Source organism: Parasteatoda tepidariorum, chromosome 4 (genome assembly GCF_982258835.1).
Source record: "Parasteatoda tepidariorum strain Cologne lab strain chromosome 4, Ptep-v5.0, whole genome shotgun sequence".
NCBI classification, from domain to species: Eukaryota; Metazoa; Arthropoda; class Arachnida; order Araneae; family Theridiidae; genus Parasteatoda; species Parasteatoda tepidariorum.
The window spans coordinates 98,508,135-98,526,203 of NC_141758.1; the positions used below are offsets into that span (position 1 = coordinate 98,508,135).

The 18,069-nt window shown below is 29.6% G+C and overlaps 2 protein-coding genes across 2 annotated transcripts in view; one reads left to right on the forward strand and one right to left on the reverse strand.

Moving 5' to 3' along the window:
- Positions 1–3,917: 3,917 nt before the first annotated feature.
- Positions 3,918–5,987, reverse strand: LOC107455327 (E3 ubiquitin-protein ligase PHF7). The gene has a single exon (XM_071181646.2). It carries the CDS (start codon positions 5,794–5,796, stop codon positions 4,813–4,815), a length of 984 nt encoding a protein of 327 aa, XP_071037747.2. The 5' UTR covers positions 5,797–5,987; the 3' UTR covers positions 3,918–4,812.
- A 106-nt stretch (positions 5,988–6,093) lies between these two features.
- Positions 6,094–18,069, forward strand: part of LOC107455322 (endoplasmic reticulum-Golgi intermediate compartment protein 3) — a 33,919-nt gene continuing 21,943 nt past the window's right edge. Inside the window, exons 1-5 of the mRNA XM_043052901.3 lie at positions 6,094–6,321; positions 9,089–9,247; positions 12,040–12,159; positions 14,401–14,429; positions 17,439–17,506. Of these exons, the coding sequence (XP_042908835.1) occupies positions 6,222–6,321; positions 9,089–9,247; positions 12,040–12,159; positions 14,401–14,429; positions 17,439–17,506 (476 nt within the window). The 5' untranslated portion in view covers positions 6,094–6,221. The remainder of the gene's footprint in view (positions 6,322–9,088; positions 9,248–12,039; positions 12,160–14,400; positions 14,430–17,438; positions 17,507–18,069) is intronic.

Genomic DNA, 18,069 nt, shown 5'->3' on the forward strand with positions numbered 1-18,069 from the left:
TTCGTATTCACGCGAGCTTAAAATCCAATGACGTGATTCGTTTTTGCGGTTGTAATATCGAATATGTATTTTCCTATTTATACGTGCTTTAAAAATTAGACAGTGGGATTCGTATTCGCGCTATTTAAAAATTATGCACCGTGATTCGTATTTAAGTGATCTAAAAATTACGCATCACGATTTGTATTTTCGCATTTTTCAAATTCGATATAGAGTTTCATATTCACGTGATTTAAAAGTCTCATTTCGGGATTAATATTCTCTTAATTTAAAATCATGCATGCGATTCATATTTATATATTCATGCAATTTTAAAATTAATCATCGGGATTTATAATTACATGGTTTACAAGTTTAAAAATTGCACTTTTACTGTCAAATTTTCATATATATATATATATATATATATATATATATACACACACATTCCTGAATTTCCTCTTTTTTACTTTCCAACTACTCTCATCCCTGTATGTTAAAATAATACAATATTTTATAGTATAAACACTTTTCTTGTACGCATCTTATACTTTAGAAGAAAAAAGAAACAAAAACCTGGAAATTTTAAGATTTTTATCTGGAAAAATCAAGGAAATTTGAAATCTGATTCGAGTGGCCACCCTGTAAAATAATTGCGGATTGTGTTGGGACAGTGCTTAGACTTACAAATTTATTCTAATGTTTGTGGTTTTAAAGAGTCTTGGAAGCAATATTGTCCACAAAAAAAAAAAAATTCAGATTTTTGTTATCAACATGGTGCCTCTATCTATCATCGTTCTCTTTAATTTTATAGACCATATTAAAATTTCAAAATCATTCAGAAATTAGTTCTTTCTTACATAATTTATCTTCTTCGTATATAATTTTTTGGGGGAAGAGAGGTTTAAAATAATGATAAAATATACAAATTAGAAATTTAGTATTTTTTTTCCTTCAAAGTATGGATAATAGCTAAGTATTTTTTAACTGGAAATTTTTTTCTTCATCTAATAGGATGGAGAGACACTTAAAAATCTGCTAGATTAAAAATTCTTTTCGGATCGGATAATTTTTCCCCCCTCTCATTCCAAAAAAAAAGAGGTCAAATCCACACGATTTTTCAGAAGTGACTGACTCTCATTCTTAACCCTTTGACGGTTAGGGAAATGAGCAGTTTCCGTTTCACTAATTCGCACAGTATCACGAGCAAACAGCAGTTGAAATAAGCAGCTGTTTTCCCCCGCCATACTTCCGAAAATTTCACCCTTCTCTGGCGATACCGCAGATAGCTCATCTCACACATTTTAAAAATTTCTTAAAGTATTTGTAGTACATAAATAACACTTTTTACGTACTTAAAAATAATTAATAAATGATAATTAGTAATAGTAAATTATAAATGATCATAATCAATTATATAAATAGCTAATTATAAATATAAGACAAATTGAAAGGACTAAATAAATACAGTTAATGTAAAACTTTATGAAGCATTTAAATACAGTAATTACCTAAATACTCTGAACAAAGTCTTCATCAGACTCAAAACTAGATAAGCTTTCTATATCATAATTATGTAACTTTCGCTTTTCAGCCATTTTACTTTACAAACACCTTAAAAAATACGCATAAAAAGAACAAGGTAAAAAAATTAATTCCCCCTTCATTATGAAAAAGAATTTTATGGAACCAGTACTGCCATCTGTAGGCAGTGAAACTAACTACGCTTCGCAAGTATGATTCGTTTTTAACATGATCAATGTAGATTAATAATGGCAAACGAGCTCAGCTCGTCAGCGCACACTGGGGAAGAATTTCACTATGCGAGCAGAGCTTATTACTAACCATTTTGGTCAAAATCTTGCTCCCGAGCGGAACTCGTTTGTGTGCATTATGAAGCACGATTTGATTGTGAGCCGAACTCGTTCATAACCGTCAAAGGGTTAATGAAAAAATTTAAATATATTACTAATAGAATTTTAAACAAAAAGTGATTAAATTTGAAGAAATATAACAAAGAAAATCCAAGCATTTTTCTCTTTTGTTACATAATTGATTGAAAATAAACTACAACATAAGTACATTAATTTAAAAAAACAAAATTTATAATTAAAATATCTTAATATTATATATACATGATCAATAAAAACCAAAAAACACATCATAACATCATAAAAACAATCATAAGTAATATCAATTTTTGAATAAAAGAGTTAATTAAGTTAAAGTCAGTTTAGTTAACTGTAGTTGAAATGAATTAAAGCAAATAGCGCAAAATTTTATAAAACAGAATTTTTAATAGGTCAATAAATTTTAGCAACAAAATTAATTCAATTGATCTAAATTACTTGAATTTTTTTTAAACAAAGAAACATTGATTTCTAATAAAACATAACATAATTTTTTTTTAAAGTCATAAATAATCTGGAAGTTTTTTTAAAAACTGTAATTAATAAATATATTATTTAAGGTGAGATTCTTTTAAATTTACTTTTTAATAATCTAATTTTAATGATATTGAAAGTTTTTTACTAAGAAATATGAAAAAATACATTTAAATCAGCTGAGCATTCCGGAGTATCTTGGAAGATGATGTGGTTGCGATGCTCAGACTTTGTACCCGGCATGACTGTCTGGTTGACATCTATTTTTCCATTGGTCTCCTCCCTCTATTATGTTTTCTGTGGGGATCACATCATCATGGATGGTCATCACACTGCACAGCGCTTCGTGGGAGTTCCTTGGTGGAGTGTTATTGGGAGGCTGAATGAGACAGACTTTTTTTTACGTTCATGTCTTAAATCCCCTTTATTTCAAGTTCTCTGCCATTGAAAATGAAAAAAATATGAAAAAGAAAGGCCTGAAAATCATATTTCAAAATAATCTAAAACAAGACCAAAAGTAGATAAGAGTGACATTAAATCTATAATTTTTCATTAAGAGTACATAAAATAATTTGCTGGTTAATTACATTTTTCAAAGTGTCAAAAACCTCGAACATTGGTAAAAGGTAAAAATCCTATACGTGTAACCATTGTACATTTAATAATAATTATCATTAACAATCATTTAACTCTTAACATAACTGAATAGAGTTATTTTCAAATAGTTTTTTTCTTTCCAAGACATAATTTGTATGGCAACAATCCAATTATCATAATAGTAACAGTTTTAATCTTTTGTGGATGGCAATGACTGGTAGTTCTGCTGGACTTGAGAGAATCTTCTCAAATTTCTCGTTCAAAGTATAGCAAACTGAGAAATTGTTTAGGTTTAGAAACTGCATCAAAACTTGTCTTTTGTTATAGATTACTGCAGAGTGCAAACAATGCAATATTTGATTTTGAATGGTGATAATTTTGTAAATAAATTGTAATTTGCTTAACATTTAATTGTTTTTTCTATGAATTATCCATTGCATGTTAATCTCAGTACTTTTATGTTATTTTCTTAAATTCTGCCATGCCAGTTTTAACCGGTTTCTACCAGTGGTTTTAACAACCTCGGCAGAAACTTGCCAACCTTGAATATTAGCTAGTGTTAATAAATTTTTTCAAATAATATGATTGGGAAATTTAAAAAATAGAAAAAGCAGTCTTCATTTTAAAAAAAAAAATTTAATTTAAATCAAATAAATCAGATTTTTTCTTTTTTTGAAAAAAAAAAAAAACCCCATGATTTACACCTATCTTGGTAAACAAGTATGTCGCTAACATATATATAAATAAGTACTGGTAATATATATTATACGATCCTAAACCAAAAATATCAATAATAATATAATATAGTAATAGTATACATATTTTTATGGTAGTATTTAATATGGTAATAGAAGTATTTTTTTTTCAGTAATTTTCTTCATAGGAATCTAATTGGCAAATTATCTGTCAATTTTTAATATTCATTTGCAAGTAGAGTTTGAAGAAAATAAACTTCGATTTTGTTAATTCATTTTTTATTAGTTTGTAATAAATTCATTTCTTAGTTTGCAACCATTTTTGCCAGATATATTTAACATTTTAGCTATAATATGTTTTTAAATAATATTAGCTAGTGTTAATGCACTTTTTCAAACAATATGGTTTGTAAAATTAAAAAATAGAAAAATCAGTCATTTAAAAATATAAAAAATTTAATCAAATAAATCAGGTTTTTTTTTAATTCATTTTTTGTTAAAAAAAATCCATGATTTACACCTAGCTTAGTAAAAAAGTACGTCGCTAATATATATAAATACAACAACAGATTTTAAACGATCCCAAACCAAAATGGATAAGCAACCAAAAATAACAATAATATTATAATATAGTAATGTCATAAATTGGTAAAAAATATAAAAATATAATCATAATTTTAACTACAGGTCATAATTTCAAAATTTTAACTATAGGTCTGCGTCTAAGGACCTCATGTAAAAGTACTGAATCACAATGAGAGACTCGTCCTTGCATTCAGAGGGTCGTTTGCCAATTACTTTCTTATTACATTTTACTTCAGCTTGAAGTCATGAGCAATATTAGTTAGTGTTAATACACTTTTTCAAATAATATGGTTGGTAAATTTAAAAAATAGAAAAAGCAGTCTTAATTTTTTTTTAAAATTAATTAAAATCAAATAAATGAGTTTTTTTTTCTTCCAAAAAAACAAAGACATGAGTTACACCTATCTTGGTAAACAAGTATGTCGCTAACATATATACAAATAAGTACTGGTAATAGATTTTATACAATCCTAAACCGAAATGGATAAGCAACCAAAAATATCAATAATATAATATGGTAATATCAATAATTGGTAAAAAACTAAAAATATAATCATAATTTTAACTACAGGTCATAATTTCATAATTTTAACTATAGGTCTGCGTCTAAGGAGCTCATGTAAAAGTACTGAATCACAAGTATAAATGAGAGACCCGTCCTTGCATTCAGAGGGTTGTTTGTCAATGGGTTTCTTATTACATTTTATTTCAGCTTGAAGTAGTACACAGTCATTACACATCCATGATTCAATATTATGCAAGCCTCTGCAAAGCGGATGCGTTGCGTGACTCCCACACACTGAACAAGACAACAATTTCCAACCCCCAACTCCGTCATAATCTTTGCCCTTCAGACACCTGCACACTGATGCATCGCATCCCGGGCGAGAGTAAAGTTCTTCGAAAGCGTTATTTTCCAATTCCCATTCTGCATCTTTATCAGGAATATCAATACCCAACTCTAACATTCTATCCAAAAAATGAGATACATTATTACAAAGAGGGCACTTGAAGAAATAACGGCCAGCACTCAGGGCATATTGCTGAAGGCACAATCGATGGAACCAGTTGTTTTTGCAACAAGGTGAATACAAACACTCCTCAAGATCATCTTTTGAAATGGGTGTGTAGCAAATGTAACAGAAAGGATCATTCAAAGGACCGCTTTTTTGCTTTGGCTTATGCGACGCACAGTAGGAAGAGAAGTTACCAAAATATTGATGCAATGAATGATACTGAACACCACAAGGAAAGTGAAAGACTCTCCTACACATTTTCACTATGCATCCAACTGTAGCCCCGATTTTTTTACAGTAAAAACATTTTAATCTCTTTCCACGCGAAGCTTCGGCTTGAATATCACTTAAAAGAAAACCAAGAATCCCATTTTTACTAGGTTTTGAGCGCTGAACCAGCCCGCTAGTAAAAAACATACACTTATGATGAACTGATAAAGCACGTCTGTGGTAAAATTTACCATACAATAGCTCATCGTCGTCTGTTCTTCTACATAAAATACAAGCCTGCATTTTTGAAAGTTTGTCTTTTTTTTCCATCACAAAAGTAATGAAAAGCAAATAAATTCATCAAAACATCGATACACAAGATCGTCAAAAGTTAAAAAAAACAACATAAATATAGAATTTATAACGCTTTTAAAGCATTAAGGATACATATATTTTTTGTAAACACTACATATCTACTTATTTTGAAAATCTGCTCTTGTTGCATTGGATTGGCTGGGGCTTTGTATTTCCCGGTCAAAGCTTTAACAGTTAAGGAACTTCCTAGCAGAATATTTAAAGAACTAATTTGGCAGCCGCTCCATTACCTAACCTTTGCGCTTGCGCATTTGCTCTGCCAGTTGTAAGCGGAGAGACTGGCTACGGATAAGGACTGGCAAGGGATAAACATTCATCCTGTTGGGTTGTGGTCTTTTTTAGATTTTTAATGATTGGGAAAATTGTTTATCGGAAGCATAATGTTTAGGTTACATAAATTTTCTGAGCAAATTAGAAAGTTTGACGCCTATCCTAAAACATTGGAAGACTTTCGAGTGAAAACATATTCTGGTGCTTTAAGTAAGCTTGAGACAAAAAATTTCCCTGGATGTTATTTTTAAATTTATTTGATATGTTCTGTTATTATTACCTAATCTGTTAATATTTTAAAAATATACAGAGTGTAAAGCTGTCTGCTTTTCTCATTAAATTGGAAATTCTGTGTTAAAAAAAGTTATCTTTACACTTTTAATTTAGAACATTTTTATCAAAAATGTTTTAAAAGCCATACTACCTACTCTTTTGTACTTCTTTTCAATATGTGTCATAAGTATAATATATAAATAAAAACTGTATGTTTAATATGGTCTGCTTTGGGAAATAGAGCAGTGAATTTTAACTGCAAGCATTTGATTCTTTAATTTTGGTTGGTGTTCTCCATTTGCACTATTCCAAACAGTGTAGGAATCAGCTAATTTTATTCTTCAAATTCGGTATTTAAATTTTTTTTTTTGAAATTTTCCGTTAAGAACTAATCTATGAAGTGATTGCACTGTTCATAGGATGTTGCAGTTTCGTATAGGCGATACTCATAAGAAAGCAAGAAATATTCCAGTTGTAATAAATTAAAAATAATTATTCTTCCTATGTAAAATGTCATCGTCCTGTAAATAAATTTGCTCTTGTCTAAAACAACCTGTTTCTTCTTGTGAGTCATAGTCCAATATTGGTATAAAATTCAAAGTTCGACTTCGCAACATAGGAGATCCTTATCGCAGAATTTTTTCGAGCTGTCTGTGACAAAACTTTTTAGCACTAATATTTTTCTGCAAGATACTTTGAAAAATAACAAACATATATATTACTAATTTAAAATAACAAAAGCGCTATGTTTATAGAAAAAAAACTTTTTAATTGAATGGGCAATAATTTTTTATTCTAATATTATGTGTGATGTTCTTGCATTTTATTGTGGAAATGACGCACAAATTATTTCTATCTTCGCATTTTGTAAATAATCATTACAATAGGAAAAAAATAATGAAAATCATTAAATCTGTAGTAGTAATTGCCGAAAAAAAGATCAAAGACGTTATCATACGAATCATACTCCTCAAATGCGTATTTCGTTTCGAGATTAGGTTGTTGTAATAAATAATATCGGATTTAAAAACTGTAGAGAAATTTAAAGCAATAACTGCCATTGAATTATTGCCTTTAAAAGTAAATACACAAATACACGATTTGAATTTTCCATATTGTTTGAAATACATCAGGATATTAAAAAAAAACATGCGAAAATCAATATCAATAACTGCCAAAAATACGATCAGAACATTACATTGATCGCGCGTCAAAAAGTGATTATCTAAATGCATGATTCAAATGTTACCTGTAAAATTCTGTAGAAATGAAAAGTTATTATTTTTTTATTCCCCTTTTCAAAAGAAAAATCAGTACTTTTCCATTATACCTGCGCAAATCTCGCCAAGCAGACTTTTTAGCGACCACACTCAGTCGCTGGAACAAATCACACGAAGCAGACTTTATTGGCCACAGCATACACATAAAATGCAGTTAATAAATGGTTCAAAATTTTTTTTTACTTTGGATGCTTAAACATTTTAATACAGCTTAAAATTTTTTCAAATCGGTCCTCCGTTTGCCTTCTCCACATAAATTCTGCAAGATAACTTTCGAGATGATGGCGTACAGTTTCTCTTTGTTTCTTATTTCGCCATTTAACGCTGCCCCTCAGTCACTCAATTTTTTGCTTGTGCGTTCCAGTTTCCGGATCGACTAAGATGTACTTATGGTTCACTTCGAAATGTTCGAAACTTTCAGCTTACTAATCAGTATAATTTCCATGAATTGGAATATATTATAGTTTCTTTTTCGATATTTTTTCCTTGATTTCCAACTGCTTTTCACACTATTTAACTGAGGTTAATTCTTCGCTCCAACAATAAATAAACTTTGCATTTGTGCATTTACGGATACTTCTTTTACAGTGGACAAGATGAAAGGTTGCAACGCCATTGAATTTCATCGTCAATATACAATTTCATTTGATGATTCTTATCAGAAATTGCAATTTCAGCCGAAACGACTTTCTCTTGAAAGAATCTGACCGCTTCTTTCTCTGTTTTGGGCAAATCCCAAATTTTCATTGCTTTTTGCGTAAATTTTTCATATTAAGAAAAAGACGTTACTGATGAGGGGAAAAAGGCAGCAACTTGTAAGTAAATGTAAGCAAACTAAGTTTTGTCTTCGGCAGACGCTTCTTCCTTTATTCGTCTGAAATGAATATTCTTTGCTGAGCAGTATAGGCTAAATACTAAATATTTGTATGTTGCATCTCTAATTTAATAGCAGCAGTTGCTGTTTATTTTTTAAAATTTAATTTTTTTTTATTATAATTTTACTTTGTTGGGCATAATCTTGTATCTATTTACAATTTAAAAACTCCTTGAAAAAGTTTTTTGTACTAACAGAACCCTATTTGCACAAATTCACAAAAGCAGGACCCTGGTTGAAAGAATGTGACTTAACGTTTATTTTATATTCACAAATTATGAGTAATTTTTTCACAATTTTACAAAAACGGAGCTTTCACAAAATGTCTGGACAGACCCCTGTTAATGTATATAGTACTTAAAAATATTTTTGTATAAATATTTTTAAAAATATAATTTTGTTTAAATATTTTTGTAAAAATATTTTTGTTAAAAGTACTTAAAAGGTGCTTATTTTTTGTTGAAAGATTTGGCTACTCACCCTGTATAAATATAAGTTTCATTATTTGTTTTGAAGTTTTACCTACTTATGCTTTCTTTGTGTTTTCCAGTTACAGTCATCAGTGCAGTTATCATAACTCTCCTCTTCATATCAGAATTAAATTATTATATGACTCCTGAAGTGGCAGAGGAACTTTTTGTTGATGTTTCTCGAAGTGAAAAGCTGAGAATCAATATTGACGTTATATTTCCGAAAGTAACATGTGATTGTGAGTTTCATTTTATGTATATTTAAACCTCTTTATAGTTTTTTTTTTCTTCTTTTTTAGAATATAATAAGTGTGATTGTGACCTTGTGCTTGCCATCATAAAATTAATTGGCGAATTAGAAAGTTTTTGAATATTTTTCCAACTAATTTCAATTAAAAGTGATAAAATTGTCATAATAAGAAAAGTTAATATTGCTCTTATTGTACAGAGAGGTAGCAATAGCAGCACGCATTTAATATTCACAACATAAAACAGTTGTATATTCTATTCAGAATTTGATTTCTCAGAAACTATTCTACTTATATTCAAATTTTATATTTAGTCATATAAAATTACATTCTTTAAAATGGTGTAAAAATTTGTAAATCTTACAATTCAAAATTTTTCGTCTATTAGGTATTAAAGTAAAATAATAATAAATAAATAAATATCAAATCTAAATAAATATTAAAAATTATTTTTTGCCTGAAATTATCTGTACTTAAAGGAATATTGTAATTGTATGCAAACATGACTCAATACCCTTAAAAAAATCATCGAGATATGGTGAAAGACGCAAAAAGTATAATTAACGTTAAAGGGTCCAGACTTTTTACCGCTCCTCTCTTGATTAAATTTTATGGATTGCAGTCAATTATCCCTGAGTTTTTGAGGATCAGAAATTCAAACTTTTTATTTTATTGGGGGGGGGGGAGAGTATATTCAGAAAAAGTACATTTTTGTGTCTGCTTACGTAACTTAATATTTTCAACACTAATTTGTAAGCATATTTGAGGTCACCTCAGTGAACCATTAAGTCTGAATCCCTAGTACAGTAGAGAACCGATTATCCGAAACGATCAGGACCATCGCTATTCCGGATAACTGATTTTTCCGGTTTTCTGAATCGCTACAAAAAGCCGTTTTTTTTTTTTTATTGTTAAACCCAACTAAAAAAATTTTTTTTGTGGAAATAATCTTAAAAAGAAAAAAAACGATGAAGTAATACACTAATGATTATTTCCAAAATGATGGTAAGGTAAACGTCTTTCAAAAAAGAAAGAAAAATCCTAAAGTCTTATGAGGAAAAAAACTTTTTTTTAAAAAAATGGCGGGAAAATTTATTGAATTTCGTTCCGGTTTTCTGATTTCCGGATAACGGGTTCTGTACTGCATACGAATTCTTGATCAAAAGTTATTCAGGGTGTTCCTTTTTTTTATGCTGAAGGTATGTAATAATTTTCATTTTTTGTACTTAGTCTAAAATTACCGATCTGCAAGTCATTGTATACAAAGACAAAATTTTTGGTGGTGCCAACTATTACGATTTATCTGCAATTGTTACGGTCTTATGATTGAATAATAGAAATTATGGTTTTTAAGAATTTCTGTCAGATATTTTTTTTTCTTCTCTGAACTACCAAGTGTTGTGAAATTTTGTTGCTTGCAATTAATCTACGCTATTTCTTTTCTACTCTTTAAAAAATTCTAAAAATAATAAATTAAATACAAATCACTTAATAGAAACAAGTAAGAATGATTTGATAAAAACATGTAATAATAAGAGCGAAAAAAATTTTTTGCTGACTGTTCCGAAATTTTATCTTCTCTCTTTAAAGAAAATCAAATCTTAAATTCTGTGAACAAAAATTTTTATTGGTTCAAATTTGAGATAAGAAGGAAGTAAGAACTTCTAATTTAACCAAAATCTAGAAAATTAATTCCAAATAATCAATTTAATTATTTTATAATGAAATGTAAAATATCTGTGTTGTGTAATTCATTTAGTACCCTAATATAAGTGTTATTTCTTTTAATTTAATAATAAATTCATGCTTAATTTTATTATATTTTATAGAATTATCTAGTGTACTCCTTAGAATGTTGCTAATTTGAATTTTGTAAACCCTATATATATATATATAATTATGTGTTATTATGCTTCCTGATAACTAATACAGTTAAGCTCCGCTATAGTAAGCACGGTTTATAGTGAACTCCCTGATATAATGAACGAAATGTTCGCTCCCGTGTCTTGCTACGCACGGATAATGTTATTGTGGATATATGAACCAAAAAAAAAGAGAGGTTGGATATTATGAACTTTTTTCTGTCTTCGACTGATTTTCTTCTTTTTTGAAATTTCTACTTCAAAATAAATACATATACTGATTTTTAAAACCATCTATAGCATGGAATGTAGTAACAAGCATTTTTTGTTTTTGTTTGCTTCATTATTGAAAAGCATTATTGAATTGGTTCAGCATTCAAAGAAGCCACAATCTTCCAGTATCTGGACAAATGCTTCAAGTAAAAGCTGGTGAATTTGCTAAGCGATTTGGCGAGACTACTTTTATGTGCTCGAATTTCTGGCTAACCAGGTTCAAAAAGCAGAATTGCATAAATTCAGAAAAAATTATCGGAGAGTCGGGAAGTGTTTCCATATCTCATGTTGAGGATTGTTCGTGAGCTAAAGATTATTCTAATTTTTTTTGTATGCAAGACGAAGAGTAATAAAAAATGTAAGTTAACACATTTTTTGATACTACGTATTATTTTTCAGTCATTTTTGTATTTCATTTTATTGATCATTTATTTAAATAATGTGTAATAAAAGGGGGGAACCATTAGTTAAAATTGTTTGTGAAACGGACATAGTGAAGTCCCGGTTATAGTGGAGCAAAATAACGGTCCCTTGAAGGTTCTCTATAGAGCGGGGTTTGACTCTAGTAAGTTTTGATACCTTTGCATTTCCTACATTGCATATACTTCCTATAATTGCATTTTTGTTGAAAAGAGTGTTTTATTTTAGTTCTGTCTATTGATGCAATGGATGTGTCTGGAGAACAACAAATTAATTTAGATCACAATATCTATAAGCGCAGGCTCTCTCAATCCGGCGAACCATTGGAAGAAAAACCTGAAAAAGAAAGAAAGTATACATTTTTTATTTCTTATTAGATGGTTCATTTTTTTTTCTTATTTATTTATCTTTTAACTTGATACTTTTGACATATTGAAAATGTGTTTAAAATAAAATAAAGACTTTCAAATGATAGAAGAGTTGAATATAAATTGTACATATGAATTATGATTTGGTAAAGATGCTCAGAATATTCAACTGTCTTTTTCTTCCTCAGAATCACATTGTTACCAAATTTTTTTTCTCCATTGTTCTTCATTGCATTGAATTCTGTTGAATTATATTCAAAAGATGCCTTTCTCGAGCATCAGTAGAGAGAAAAGTTGAAGTTATAACAGATATAGTTAAAGTGATTTTTCTTTTTTTTTTCAAGGGAAATTCAGGCAACATGAAAAAATTTTAGGTCTCAAAAAATCTCTAAGAAATTTTTTTATGTTTCTTAAAAAATTTCTAAGAAATTTTTTATGTTAAAAAATATTTTTTTTTGCACAATTTTTCCTTGTGAAAAAACATGTCAACTTGTGTATTTATTAGTATGAATTCCTTACATTTGAGTGGGACATTACATTTTATAAATTATTACTATTTCAATATATTTTGATTTCTATTATTACACATATGCTTATTTATTCAAGAATTGTGTAAAATTAAATGATTTTTTTTCTTATATAAACTTTACCTTCCAAAAATATTTTGAAAAAGTTATTGTACAAAAAAATAATAAAGCTACAATTTTTGGGGCAACTAAAAAAATAATAAAGCTACAATTTTTGGGCAACTAAAAAAAATAATAAAGCTAAAATTTTTGGGCAACTAAATTTGAGAATTTTCTGCACTTAAATGTGCATGAATATTTCCAATAAATCATGATTATATTTCCGTATAAGTTGTTTTAATTCCATCAGTTCAATGATTTAATTGAGAATAAATTTTTAGTATAGTTATAAAAATAAATGTCCTAATTACGTATTTTATAACTATGTTATAATAGTTTTAATACGTTTACATTTTAGTTTATGTTGCCCAGCATTAATCGAAAGAATAGGTTTGAATTTCAGTTTTATTCATACTAAACAGAAAAATGAACATGACGTCCAGAGCACTTCAAAACTTTTTTTTTTAATGGCATGCTTCCGGGAAAAGAGGAGTTAAAATGGAGTAAACGAAAATTTATTTTACGTATAATCAATAAGATGATTGTTGAGAGTTTTTTTTCTCTCTAAAATGATTTTTATTATTTTTTCTTTCTTCCCAAGATGATTGTTGAGTGTTTAAGAAAAAGTTAAATGTCAAAATAATTCAAAAATTGATTTAAATGCTTCATATTTATAATAGCTAATAATTATAATTACACCAAAATTTTGATTGTTGACAATAGTAAAAAACTATGCCAAAAAGGATTTCTGTCATGACGGTTAAAACCATGGTTAAAACAGTTTGTAACCATCAATTGTCAAAAACTTGCCATCCGTGCTTCTAGAGGGCATATCATATAAGGAATTGTATAGGAGTTAATGCCCAAAAAAGTTTTTGTGCAGATAGCTTCTTTACGTTTCTTCTTGTGCCTTTGAATAGTTACTTTTATTTATCTTTTGTGTTTTCTTATTATAGTGAAAAATTACAGATGAATAGGTTCGACGTTTGATTTTTAATTCTAGTTTAATCATGAATAATTTTGCGACTGGTTTGACAATTTCGCCAAATTATTAAATTGTTCTAAAACTGCTATTTTTACCACAATAATTATTAAAACAGCATAAAATTAAGAAATAATAAAAGTAACTGTTTAAAGGCACCAAAAAAAGTTCATAATTAGGAAGCACCACCAGCTGCGTATGATGACGTTTCTGGGCATGGGTCTTTATGCAATTCTTAATCCTTATGATGTGCCCTATCTTCCCTAGAGGTTTTTCACTACAATTAGGGTACACCTTATATAGGTGTATATATCAGGTACAGGAGATAGTTTTCTGCTACCGCTAATTCGTAACTGATTTTTAAAAAATGGACATCAGAAATATTTTTACCGTCTCCTGAAAATAAAAAATCCACAAGAAAACATTATTTTGAACTTTAAATTTCTACCAAGTGTTTCTTAAAAGGAAAATAGTCAGTTGATCCAGGCATATCATTCAACTGACTGCGTTTAAAAGTGAAACATGATTAACTTTCTTTTTAAAATACTTTTATTGTATTCATAATGAACTTTAATATTGAATTTACTAATGAATTATTATTTTTTTTTTACAGAAGTTGGAGAATCAAAGGTATTGAATATGGTAAGTGTTAATGGGTTTCGATATGTACATTTATATATGTGGTCTGGGGTGACCCGCTGGTTCGATTTACAAACTTGCCCCATCCTTGTATTACATGTCCTTTGCCTGTGGTTTTGAACCCTCACCGTTAGTATTTAACAGCAGATCAAATGGTGAGAAATCTTTCTCAAATTTGCCTGCGATGGTCAGTTAGTCTAAATAAGAAAATAAACTTTGTATTACGGAAATAAGAAGCTAATTGAAACATTTTTGCTCCTTTCATAATTGCTTTTTAAATTAATAAATTAAGAAAAAATTATATTCCACACAAATCTGTTACATAAAATTTATGACATATTCGTAAGACCATTGAAGGGTGAATTAGTTATGGTTACAACCAATTAGGCTTTTCTGCATAATTTTAACACATGTTATTCAATATAAAAAACTAGTGGACTGCGCCCCCTGCTCGCTAACGCTCGCCAACCCCCGAAAATTGCTACGCAATCTTATATTGTTTGCTTCGCTCGCTACTAACTTAGGTACATTGCAAATACACAAAATTCTAAGAATTCAAAACAATCATTCAAATCCATATAAAAACTTTTTTTTTTTTAAATTACATCTTTTTAGTAAAAACTAAGTCATTAAAATAAATTTTAATTCAAATAAATGACATGTAATTCGTGCTATAGTATAATTCCTATTAGAAATGTGCTATAGTATAATTCGTGATACAAGTTAGAAAACGTCAGATAAATTCGTAATACAGTGGAGCATCGTTTATACGACGTTTACATTTATACGACGTTTTAGTGTGGTCCCAAATCATTCCTATTCATTTTAATGTAAAAATATATCGTTTATACGACGCACAAAATCGGTTATACGTCGATTTTTAGATTTTGTTCTTTATTTAATTTTTTATTTTTTCTTGTGTATTTTATAAAAGGGCGGAATTTGCCAACATGAATGATGCAGAAAAGGGTGTCAACAAGAATGCTTGAATGACGACCGTAATTTTTACTAGATGACTGAAAAAACTAGACAATGTTATGAAGAGGAAAAAACGAAAAATTGCTCTATTCATCGACCAATGTCCAGCGCACCCATCGATACTAATTATTTTGGAAAATGTAAAAGCTCTCTTTTTTCCTGCAAATTGCACAAGTGCGCTTCAGCCATTAGATTTGGCCGAGATTAGAAATTTAAAATTGCATCATAGAAAGCAGTAACTTCAACTCGCTATTCAAAGCATTGTAGAGAATAATAGCAAGAAAATATAATTAAAGGTACCATACATTCAAATGGCTCACTGCAATTTTTCTCCTTTGGTTATTTGTTTGTTTTGCTTTGTTTAATTTAGAAATTTATGTAAATTAACACGTTAAACATTAAAATTAATTGAAAACAGAGTTAGTTTCAGTTTTAGAAGTAAAAATCGATTATACGACATTATCGTTTATACAACGTTTTTGGGTGGTCCCTTCGGCGTCGTGTAAACGATGCTCCACTGTATATAAATTTGTGAAAAAAGCCGCTTTCAACAAAATACTAAAATAGAGATCTATCGACAGGGACTACTCTCTTCTGCCTAGCTTAATAGTATGAGATTGCGGCAGCTGATGCTCTCTGGTTATTTCAGTTTCCATTTTTAAAAGCGCTATATGTTGAGCCACCTCAGCTAGATTTGGCATGTGACATTTTTAGCGGCAATCATTGGTCAATTCGCCATGTAAGATAAATAGTAAGGTAAACAAAACAAAGCAAACGTTGCTACCGGCAGAAAAGAAATACAGCCAAAATTTGGGAGCCACGTAAGAGAATTATATATATTAGATGTGGCAGAGGAATGATAAGTAGCAAATCAGTTGAAAGATTAACAAGGTTGCCACAAGCGACTAAAATGTAACTATTTTCAACATGAGGCGATTAAGGCAACTTTTTTTGTCTGAAAAGACAATAAAAGCAATTATTTTTAGGAAAAGGATACTATTGGCAGATTTTTTTGTACTCCTAGCAATGTTTTTTTTTTTAGCATAAATTGAGTTGAAAACCTGCAGCCCGCGGGAGCTTCTGAACACTCCGAATTTTTTGTTTTCTTAAAAAATAGACAATTTTGAATTCGAAACTTCAGTCATCACTTTTTACTTTGTTCAATTTGCACAAATTCCATTGTAAGACTATTCTGTCTTTCGATCGCCTTTTCAATGGTTATTGCTACAAAATTCCTCTCTCTATATCCGATACCTATCTATGTATAATTGCTACAGTTACATATTTGCTAAATCAATTATTGATAAAAGGGAAATTTTCTTTTAAAAAAGTGTTTTTTCCAATTAATTTTAGGAATTAAAAGTATTTAATTTTCTGCAGATAAGCTAATGTTTTTGATATAAAAGTTTAGTGCTAGAAAATTTATGTTTATATAAAAAATATCATATTTGCCACCAACTTGACAAAATGGATCATGGTTGATGACAATTAAGTGACTTAATAAAATTTTGTCCCGCAGTGGACTGATCGTTAAGACACGGTTCCCAGCAGATCACCAAAGTCAAGCATCACTGGCTGCGATCAGTGTGCGGGTGATTGACCCACTGGGATCAGTCTGCCGAGGGTGTGCGGTATTAGTCCTCGTTAAACTGTGCTACCGTAAAGTGCTCGACTTCTTGTGCAGGTTGTTGGGCTACCGAAGCGGGGATGCCATCCCCTCTGCAGAGGATCAAAATTGTGATGGCATGTCTTCGGATCATCCTCAGGGATGTTTCCCAGACCGTCGCCAATAGCCCATTGTGCAGCTCTAGTGCGACGTAAATGAACTACAACTACAACAACTAATAAAATTTTAGCCATATTTTTGAGGAATTTTTGTTCTTATTTTGGCAACTGTTTTCATGCTTTTGGCTATTAAAAGCTACTATTTTGTTCCTTTTTTTTTCAAACCTGTATCTTTAAAAAGATTTTGAAAGATGCTTAAAATTGTGTAAATCACTCATACTAAATATATTTGTGTATTCTTTAATGCAGACCATTCCACCCGTATTGGATCCAAATCGATGTGAAAGCTGTTATGGGGCAGAATCTCAAGCTTACAAGCAAGTTTTGTTTTTATATCTTTTCCTTCTGTCTATTCATAGCTGAAACATAGCTACTCTACTAAATTTTGTCTATTTCTTGTGATATAATCAAGAAATGTTTTGTTTGTGTTTTTTAAAAAATATCCAAAAATCAGAGAGCTTTATGAAAATTTCTAACCTAACATTTCCATTTCATTATTTTGTTTTCATTAAGGATTTTTTATTTTATACATACACCAGAACTCTCCTTAGGAATAGAAAAGAGGCAGAGCGCTTCCTCACAGAAAAGTACATTTTGAATTTTGAAAGGACACTCACTTAACACCGCAAAAATTTATCATGCAGGGTGCGTAGCGTTTGTAAAAAGTATTTAAAGGTGCTTTTTTGGGGATTTCGTTTTTAAAAGCTTTTAAAGGTGCTTTTTTCAGCTGGCGTTTTTAAAAAGTGCTTTTTTTCCGAATAATTTTTTTTCTCCCTTCAGTGATATCTGGTGGATCCCATGCATTTCACGAAAAATGGGGAGTTTGCTACGTAATCATTCACGCGGACTTCATGTCGTACCCACGTTATGACTTGCGCAT

Excerpts from the sequence above, each read along its gene's own strand:
- LOC107455327 (XM_071181646.2), bottom strand. The coding sequence starts at position 5,796 with ATGGAAAAAAAAGACAAACTTTCAAAAATGCAGGCTTGTATTTTATGT.